This window comes from Notolepis coatsorum, assembly GCF_963971535.1.
Source record: "Notolepis coatsorum genome assembly, contig: SCAFFOLD_1090, whole genome shotgun sequence".
Lineage (NCBI taxonomy): Eukaryota > Metazoa > Chordata > Actinopteri > Aulopiformes > Paralepididae > Notolepis > Notolepis coatsorum.
This window is the reverse complement of record NW_028174246.1, coordinates 25,137-35,420: the sequence shown is the minus strand read 5'-3', so window position 1 is coordinate 35,420 and position 10,284 is coordinate 25,137. Positions and strand designations below refer to the sequence as shown.

At 48.5% G+C, this 10,284-nt stretch overlaps 1 protein-coding gene across 1 annotated transcript; it reads right to left on the bottom strand.

Moving 5' to 3' along the window:
- Positions 1-533: 533 nt before the first annotated feature.
- Positions 534-6,280, bottom strand: LOC311247608 (slit homolog 1 protein-like; the record flags this gene model as incomplete). Its single annotated transcript, XM_084338634.1, has 5 exons — positions 534-681; positions 3,943-4,106; positions 5,114-5,185; positions 5,944-6,015; positions 6,209-6,280. Coding segments are annotated over 5 exons (528 nt in total), but the record flags the coding sequence as incomplete, so codon positions are not given.
- Positions 6,281-10,284: the final 4,004 nt, after the last annotated feature.

Below are 10,284 nucleotides of genomic sequence, written 5' to 3'. Positions count from 1 at the left end.
AGGTGTTACTCACATCTCCGTCATGGCCTCTGGCAGGTAGAACTACACTAGAAGGTGTTACTCACATCTCCGTCATGACCTCTAGTAGGTAGAACTACACTAGAAGGTGTTACTCACATCTCCGTCATGACCTCTGGCAGGTAGAACTACACTAGAAGGTGTTACTCACATCTCCGTCATGACCTCTGGCAGGTAGAACTACACTAGAAGGTGTTACTCACATCTCCGTCATGACCTCTGGCAGGTAGAACTACACTAGAAGGTGTTACTCACATCTCCGTCATGGCCTCTGGCAGGTAGAACTACACTAGAAGGTGTTACTCACATCTCCGTCATGGCCTCTGGCAGGTAGAACTACACTAGAAGGTGTTACTCACATCTCCGTCATGGCCTCTGGCAGGTAGAACTACACTAGAAGGTGTTACTCACATCTCCGTCATGACCTCTAGTAGGTAGAACTACACTAGAAGGTGTTACTCACATCTCCGTCATGGCCTCTGGCAGGTAGAACTACACTAGAAGGTGTTACTCACATCTCCGTCATGGCCTCTGGCAGGTGGGCTGGGATGGCGGTGAGGCCCCTCCCCCGACAGTCCACTATGTGGTTACTGCAGGAGCACATGGGGGGGCAGGAGCCCGAGGCCAGGCTGCACGGCTGCACAAACGCACTGCCACTGTGACCTGCATGAACACACACACACAGTTACTGCATGGACACGCACACAGGACAACATGCGTTATTTTTTTCCGTAGCCACATTTTACGGAGACGCTCTCTGATTGGCCACTTCATGTGACATGTGCGCCCAATCGTGTGACGCCTGTTTCCATCATGGTTAAGCTTAGGCACTCTTTTGAGGTTAGAGTTTGTCTTAGAGCAGGGCGATAGAACACCAGCCCTGATTCCAAACTCTAACTTTAACCAACTTCGAAAGAGTCGCCTAAGCTTAACCAGTGATAAACTAGGCGTTAGGTCGTTTGCAGGCTGTTAGACCCGGAAATGGGCAGAGACACAGCTCGTCACGCGATTGGGCTCACATGTCAGTGGCCAATCAGAGAGCGTCAGTCAGTGGCCAATCAGAGAGCGTCTCCGCAAAATGCGTCTCCGAAAAACAATAACGCGGACAACATCACCACCAGGCTGCACGGCTGCCACTGTGACGGGCATGAACACACAGGAGCGTCATGTTCAGTCAAGCAATTACTTACAAACACTGGCCACCATTGAGCGTTCACGCCGTTGAGAGTTGCAGGGCTGACCTTGATTAGTCGAATAGTCGACTATACTCGATCGAAAGGAGCCGTAGTCGACTGCCAACCTCTTATTCGAATGCAAAAATAAAATAAAAAGATACTTATTTTTTTTTTTATAAATTTATTTTGTATCATTCTTTCCAAAAGCAAAGAGGCCTAGAAGCGTGGCTGAAGGATTTCACACACTAGACATATCAAGATGTATCCATCAGTGGACCAATTGCATGCTTTCGCAGAGGACAAGAAGCCTTCCGTCGACTTCTTCAGACGTTAAGCACCCCCCACAGCCCAAATGGAATGATCCCACCCCCCAAAAAAAGAATATATATATATATATATTTTCATTCAGGAGGGTAGTCGACTACCGGCAAATTTCGACCCATCAAAATCGACTACTGTATACAAATCCTTAGTCGGGGACAGGCCTAGAACGTTCACCATTGAGAGTTCACACCGTTGAGAGTTCACACCGTTGAGAGTTCACACCGTTGTGAAAAGTTAGGTATGATCTGTTCTCAGGCCTATTTCTCCAGTCAGCTGCAGGATATCTCCTCATTTCCCAACCTGGACATTTTATATTACACTTGTGAATCTCCATGTGACCTAAAACTAAGAGGTAATGACTATTTGTGTGATTTATTCGCTGTGATCAATATAGAGACATGGTGATCAATATAGAGACATGGTGATCAATATAGAGATATGGTGATCAATATAGAGACATGGTGATCAATATAGTAATAATATATATTATATATCAATATATAACCCTAACCAAACCAAACCCTAACCCAAACCCTAACCCTAACCAAACCCTAACCCTAACCCTAACCCTAGTTTCTCAGTGAACGAAAGCATAAACGTTGTTATTTTGCTACTTTGACGATTAATTGGGAATTGTTTCATGTTGAGCTATAGATTGTGGTGGATGAATACACACAGAAAGGTACACCATGCCAATGTTCATGCTTTATTTGTTTTAAATGAGACGATTTTGAAATGTGTCCATTGAGAATACATTGCAATTTCAAGGAGGGTGGACCGCGTGGGAAACAACAATGATGTAACCACTACACCTCCCTATAGACCAGGAAGTAACCGCTACACCTCCCTATAGACCAGGAAGTAACCACTACACCTCCTTATAGACCAGGAAGTAACCACTACACCTCCCTATAGACCAGGAAGTAACCACTACACCTCCCTATAGACCAGGAAGTAACCACTACACCTCCCGCGTCTATACTTTCCGTAGCCGCATTTCTGCAGGACGCTCTCTGATTGGCCACTGATTGACGCTCTCTGATTGGCCACTGACATGTTTGCCCAATCGCGTGACGAGCTGTGTCTTTGCCCATTTCCGCGTCGAACAGCCTGCAAACTACCTGGCGTTCTATCGCCATGCTCTAAGACAAACTTTAACCTTAACCAACTTCGAAAGAGTGCCTAAGCTTAACCATCGAAAGAACTTGCCGTCACGCTCTAAGACAAACTCTAACCTTAACCTACTTCGAAAGAGAGCCTAAGCTTAACCAGTGTAGAAACAGACGTCGGCCAATCAGAGAGCGTCCTGCAGAAATGCGGCTACGGAAAGTATAGACGCACACCTCCCTATAGACCAGGAAGTAACAACTACACCTCCCTATAGACCAGGAAGTAACCACTACACCTCCCTATAGACCAGGAAGTAACCACTACACCTCCCTATAGACCAGGAAGTAACCACTACACCTCCCTATAGACCAGGAAGTAACCACTACACCTCCCTATAGACCAGGAAGTAACCACTACACCTCCCTATAGACCAGGAAGTAACCACTACACCTCCCTATAGACCAGGAAGTAACCACTACACCTCCCTATAGACCAGGAAGTAACCACTACACCTCCCTATAGACCAGGAAGTAACCACTACACCTCCCTATAGACCAGGAAGTAACCACTACACCTCCCTATAGGCCTACTGTTCAGGAAGGTTGAGGATACGGCTGTGGGGGGCGCTAGAGACATGATCGAATAGACGTGTATGCGCCTCAATCTCCTGAACACGGCGTGACCCATTCCTAATCGATCAGAACTAAATCGGCAGAGAAAAAGCCCATTTTAAAGCACCTATTCCGCATGCACATGCGCAGAGTGCCCATGGAGTCTGGACGACGCGAGATGACGCACGAATGAATGTGGACTGTTCCATCAGAGGGGGGAGCTTCGGTGGTAATGTGAGTGGCTACAGACCGCTGCACTTAAATATAAACATTAGTCTACCTGGAGACTCAATGAGGTAATTGTAGATGTCGCCATAAGACGTGTCTGACAATTTAGTGGGATAATTTTTTTCATTATCCTGTTCGGCTGAAAGGACACTGGCCACCGAAGCTCCCCCCTCTGATGGAACAGTCCACATTCATTTGTGCGTCATTTCACTGCCACACGACAGCAGGTTAACCCTTTCACTACCACACTATAGAAGGTCATCCCTTTACTATCACACTACAGACGGTTATCCCTTTACCATCACACTACAGACGGTTAACCATCTGTAGTGTGATAGTAAACCTTCTGTAGTGTGGTAATGAAAGGGTTAAACGTAAACATGTCTGGTGTGACGTCACACCCCCTCCAGGTCTCCCCACACTTTAAGGACCTTGTGAGAACCCTGTCTACCCCCCAGAGGGACGGAGCTCGGTACCTGAGCAGGTGAAGTCACTCTTGTGCAGCTCGGCCAGGTTGAGCCCCCGGAGGGTGGGGGGCGAGCTGCACTGGGTGTACAGGCCCAGGGCCGGCCTCTGCCTCAGCCAGGGAGACAGCCAGGCCAGGTGGCAGTCACACCGCAAAGAGTTGGAGTGCAGACGACTGGAGGAGGGGAGGGAGAGGAGGGGGGGGGGGGGGGGGGAGGGAGGGGGGCGGGGAAGGAAGGGAGGGAGGGAGGGAGGGAGGGAGGGAGGGAGGGAGGGAGGAAGGGAGGGAGGGAGGGAGGGAGGGAGGAAGGAAGGAAGGAAGGAAGGAAGGAAGGAAGGAAGGAAGGAAGGAAGGAAGGAAGGAAGGAAGGGAGGGAGGGAGGGAGGGAGGGAGGGAGGGAGGGAGGGAGGGAGGGAGGGAGGAAGGAAGGAAGGAAGGGAGGGAGGGAGGGAGGGAGGGAGGGAGGGAGGGAGGGAGGGAGGGAGGGAGGGAGGGAGGGAGGGAGGGAGGAAGGGAGAGGGAGGGAGGAAGGGAGGGAGGGAGGGAGGGAGGGAGGGAGGGAGGGAGGGAGGGAGGGAGGGAGGGAGGGAGGGAGGGGGAGAGGGAGGAAGGGAGGGAGGGAAGGAAGGAAGGAAGGAAGGAAGGAAGGAAGGAAGGAAGGAAGGAAGGAAGGAAGGAAGGAAGGAAGGAAGGAAGGAAGGAAGGAAGGAAGGAAGGAAGGAAGGAAGGAAGGAAGGAAGGAAGGAAGGAAGGAAGGAGAAAAAGGTGGAAGTGAGTGGAGACGTACAGGGATAGATGCAGAAAGAAACAGGAATGTTTACAGATCAGATGGAGGGAGGGAGGGAGGAAGGGAGGGAGGGAGGGAGGGAGGGAGGGAGGGAGGGAGGGAGGGAGGGAGGGAGGGAGGGAGGGAGGGAGGGAGGGAGGAAGGGAGGGAGGGAGGGAGGGAGGGAGGGAGGGAGGGAGGGAGGGATGTTGATGTGGAGAGACAGTGGGAGGATGTATGGAGGTGAGATGGAGCAAGTGAGAGAGAGAGAATGAGAGAGAGAGGGAGAGAGAAAGTGGATCAGAAAACATTTAAACAAGAGAAAGAAAAAAAATACTTTTAAATATAAAAATGTTTACTGTAAACGCTGCAAGGCATTCTGGGTATCATAAAGAGAGGAAGTACGGTGACTCACAAGGTACGTAGCTTTGGCATGTGGTTGAAACTGGACACAGGGATGCTGCTGATGTTGTTGTTGTTCAGCGTGCTGGACAGAGATGGGGGGGTAGGAGAGAGGAGGAGAGACGAGAGGAGGAGAGACGAGAGGAGGAGAAGAGAGAGGAGGAGAGACGAGAGGAGGAGAGACGAGAGGAGGAGAGACGAGAGGAGGAGAGGAGAGATGAGGAGAGACAAGAGGAGGAGATAAGAGGAAGAGGAGGATAAAGGACGAGAGGAGATAATAGAGGAGATAGGAAGAGAGGAGAGAGGAGGAGAGATGGGGAGAGAGAAAGATAGGAGAGAGGAGGAGAGGAGAGAGGAGGAGAGGAGAGAGGAGGAGAGGGGAGAGGGGAAGAGAGGAGAGAGGAAGATAGGAGAGAGGAGGAGAGATTAGGAGAGAGGAAGATAGGAAAGAGGAGGAGAGGAGAGAGGAGGAGAGGAAGATAGGAGAGAGGAGGAGAGGAGAGAGGAGGAGAGGAGAAAGGAGGAGAGGGGAGAGGGGAAGAGAGGAGAGAGGAAGATAGGAGAGAGGAGGAGAGGAGAGAGGAGGAGAGGAGAAAGGAGGAGAGGGGGAGAGGGGAAGAGAGGAGAGAGGAGGAAAGAGGAAGATAGGAGAGAGGAGGAGAGGAGGAGAGGAGAAAGGAGGAGAGGAGAGAGGAGGAGAAGAGAAGATAGGAGAGAGGAGGAGAGGAGAGAGGAGGAGAGAGAAGGGAGAGATGGACGAAATTATACACAATAACACTATATAATACATTCTGAACACATCTATGTATCTATTTCTGTATATTCATTTGACAAAGTACTCACAGCACTTCCAGAGCCCTCAGGGCACGGAACGCCCCCTCCTCTATGCAGACGATGTGGTTCTTATCCAGCTGTCTGTAAACAAACACAACGCAGTCACAAGTCAGTGTGTGTGTGTGTGTGTGTGTGTGTGTGTGTGTGTGTGTGTGTGTGTGTGTGTGTGTGTGTGTGTGTGTGTGTGTGTGTGTGTGTGTGTGTGTGTGTGTGTGTGTGTGTGTGTGTGCGTGCGCGTGCGTGCGTGCGTGCGTGTGTATGTCCTTCTGCTCACAGGTTCTTGATAGCTGTGGCTCCTCTGAAGGCTCTCCTGGGGATCGCCTGTATGAAGTTCTCACTGAGGTCCCTGAGAGAGAGAGAGAGAGAGAGAGAGAGAGAGAGAGAGAGAGAGAGAGAGAGAGAGAGAGAGAGAGAGAGAGAGAGAGAGAGAAAGAAATGGAGAGAAAGAGAAAGAGAGAGGTCAGTTATATCGTGTGATTTCTCCTGAACATTCTTCTGTGGTTTCTCACTGAAAAAGCAGTCTGTCTGTTTCTGGGAATAATGGGGGAAAACATAGTTAGAACAAGTCAAGGCTGTAGAAACGGTCCAGATACCAGACCTTAGTGTCCAGGGACTAAAGTAAGTGGTGCAGTCGTTTTCTACGACCAAGGGACCAGTCCTCGTGTTGTCTTATATCACAATGCTGTATTTGTTCAGCAGTAAACACAACCTTTTTCACTCTCCGTTTCTCTTTCTCTCACGCATTCACTCAGGAACTCCCCATCACTGGTCCAATGGGCACATTGTTGGACAGCAGGGCGTAAAGGACAGCAAGGAGAAGTGGACAGCAGGGAGTAGTGCAGTCCAACGGGACTGAGTACATTTACATTTACATTTAGTCATTTAGCTGACGCTTTTATCCAAAGCGACTTACAAGTTCTGTACGACAAGTCATCAGGAAGGGCACAACTCTATCAGCTGAGTAACAATGTTCATAAAGTAGTAGTGCTAGTGTTAGCTGTCTCTCAACACAGCTGGTGTTAGCTGTCTCTCAACACAGCTGGTGTTAGCTGTCTCTCAACACAGCTAGCGTTAGCTGCCTCTCAACACAGCTGGTGTTAGCTGCCTCTCAACACAGCTGGTGTTAGCTGCCTCTCAACATAGCGAGCGTTAGCTGCCTTTCAACACAGCTAGTGTTAACTGTCTCTCAACACAGCTGGTGTTAGCTGCCTCTCAACACAGCTGGTGTTAGCTGTCTCTCAACACAGCTGGTGTTAGCTGCCTCTCAACACAGCTGGTGTTAGCTGCCTCTCAACATAGCGAGCGTTAGCTGCCTTTCAACACAGCTAGTGTTAGCTGTCTCTCAACACAGCTGGTGTTAGCTGCCTCTCAACACAGCTACCATTAGCTGCCTCTCAACACAGCTAGTGTTAGCTGCCTCTCAACACAGCTACCATTAGCTGCCTTTCAACACAGCTAGCGTTAGCTGTCTCTCAACACAGCTGGTGTTAGCTGTCTCTCAACACAGCTAGTGTTAGCTGCCTCTCAACACAGCTAGTGTTAGCGGGATCATCCCTATGTTCCCCGGGTCCTATGTTCCCCGGGTTCTATGTTCCCCGCTTTGATTGATTAATAGATTTATACATTTTTATTATTTTATTAATTATTAATGTCCGCCTTGTTTCGAACGGTTAAGCTTAGGCCCTCGTTCGAACTGGTTAAGGTTAGAGTTTGGAATCAGGGCTGGTGGTCTAAAATTTTCAATCTATCAATCAATCAAAGCGGGGAACATAGAACCCGGGGAACATAGGACCCGGGGAACATAGACATGCTCCTGTGTTAGCTGTCTCTCAATACAGCTAGCGTTAGCTGCCTCTCAATACAGCTAGCGTTAGCTGTCTCTCAACACAGCTAGCGTTAGCTGCCTCTCAACACAGCTAGCGTTAGCTGCCTCTCAATACAGCTAGCGTTAGCTGCCTCTCAACACAGCTAGCGTTAGCTGCCTCTCAATACAGCTAGTGTTAGCTGCCTCTCAATACAGCTAGCGTTAGCTGCCTCTCAACACAGCTAGCGTTAGCTGCCTCTCAATACAGCTAGTGTTAGCTGTCTCTTAACACAGCTAGCGTTAGCTGTCTCTCAACACAGCTAGTGTTAGATGCCTCTCAACACAGCTAGCGTTAGCTGCCTCTCAATACAGCTAGTGTTAGCTGTCTCTCAACACAGCTAGTGTTAGCTGCCTCTCAATACAGCTAGTGTTAGCCGTCTCTCAATACAGCTAGCGTTAGCTGCCTCTCAACACAGCTAGCGTTAGCTGTCTCTCAACACAGCTAGTGTTAGATGCCTCTCAACACAGCTAGCGTTAGCTGCCTCTCAATACAGCTAGTGTTAGCTGACTCTCAACCCAGCTAGTGTTAGCTGTCTCTCAACACAGCTAGTGTTAGCTGCCTCTCAACACAGCTAGTGTTATCTGCCTCTCAATACAGCTAGCGTTAGCTGCCTCTCAACACAGCTAGCATTAGCTGCCTCTCCTTTTCTGTTAGGATCTCTGTTTAACAATACTGTATATTTGCATATCTTGTATGTCACAAATGTAACAGTACTGTATACCTGTATGTCATGATGTATATCTGTATGTTGCGTATGTCATTAATATCATTAGGAATTGAAAATGGGGGACCCTGATGTAAACAAGACGAAAGCTTTTCTCTGGTCTTCATCCCCTTAACAATTGTGTGTATTGAGCCGTACTGTATTGTACCCATTCTGCAATCTGTTAATAAAGTCTTCAATCAACCAATCAATCAATCAATCAATCAATCAGCTGCCTCTCAACATACAGCACTCAAAACTCAAACCTCTCATGCCTCTCTACCACTCTCTACCACTCCTCTATTGTTCTTGACCGGGCCAGATTTCACACCTCCACTTCCTCCCACAGGCTGGGCAGATTTTCATCTTAAATTTTTATTCGTCCCAAATGTCCCAGCCCCATCAGATTTCTTAGCTTTTTTCACTGTTTACTTATCATGCATTGCAACACTAATATATGGTCAGTACCCCAAGTCAGACTGCCCATATAAAAATTATTTTGGGGGTCTGAGGGCAGTAGCCCCCGACCCCCTCCCTGGGGAAGCACTTAAGTTAACTACCCTCCCTTTGTTCCCCCAGCCAACACCCCCGGAAAATTAACACCTGAGTAGACTTAAGTGGCACACAAGCAGCAACAAGCAGCAGACAAGCAGCAGAATTGGTTTGATTTTTGAGCGCTGCGTCTGTAGCTGGCGTTAGGTGTCTCGGCATTGTCCTTTAACACATCACAAGATACCAGAGGGGTTCAGGAAGGCTTTCAATACTAATAGCCACAAGGTAGGGATGATATATGGCCTGCTAGCTTTATCTGGCAAGTGTAACAAAGCAACGTGCGCATTCCACAACTGGCTGTGCCTCATAATGTTAGTCTGGAGGGCTTCATGCTCATTGTTGCTTTGTTGTTGGACTTTGTGGCTCGATCTCTGTTCACACTGATATCCATAAACCACATAAATAATGCATGTTTCTAGAGTATATCCCAAACTAAGTAGCTCATTCCCCTTGTAATCAAGATACTTGTAAAGTGGCATGGCGTTTTGGACGTCATTTGAAGGCTGCTATTAGATCACTCTCTGGATACTGTGTCATGCAGTGGACACACGGAGGTGAGCAGCTAATACAATGTACAAGGTAAACGTTATTGTTTTAATGTCAGCATTATACCTAGGATTAATATTGAGATGCAATATCTATGTTTTCCCACTAGAGGGAGTTATCGGTTAAGGGATATTATTTCGAGGACTACAGAGTGACTACAGATATATACGTGAGCTATTTCCGTATCCGGTACCTGAGTTCTTACCTGAGACTGACGTGCGCTGAGTGTAAGACACCTGTTTATTGTATAACCTTGCATGCTCCCGTTTCCAGTAAACTACCAAACCAAAGGGATCACAAGTGCGTCGTGTGGCTTTATTATTAATAGAGGTTACAGTTATAATCCTAAAAACACAAGGTGAACTCACACAAAGTACAAGGTAGACTTTATTATCCTAGAAACACAAGGATTTTGAAGAGGTAATGAAGTCAAGTGGTGTTAATAACAAAGAGAGGTGTATTTTATCATTTGTAACGCATGGTGCCGGCCCTGCCCGTGTAGAACACTATGTACTGCATGGTGCCGGCCCTCCTGTGGAGAACACTATGTACTGCATGGTGCCGGCCCTCCTGTGGAGAACACTATGTAATGCATGGTGCCGGCCCTCCTGTGGAGAACACTGTGTACTGCATGGTGCCGGCCCTCCTGTGTAGAACACTATGTACTGCATGGTGCCGGCCCTC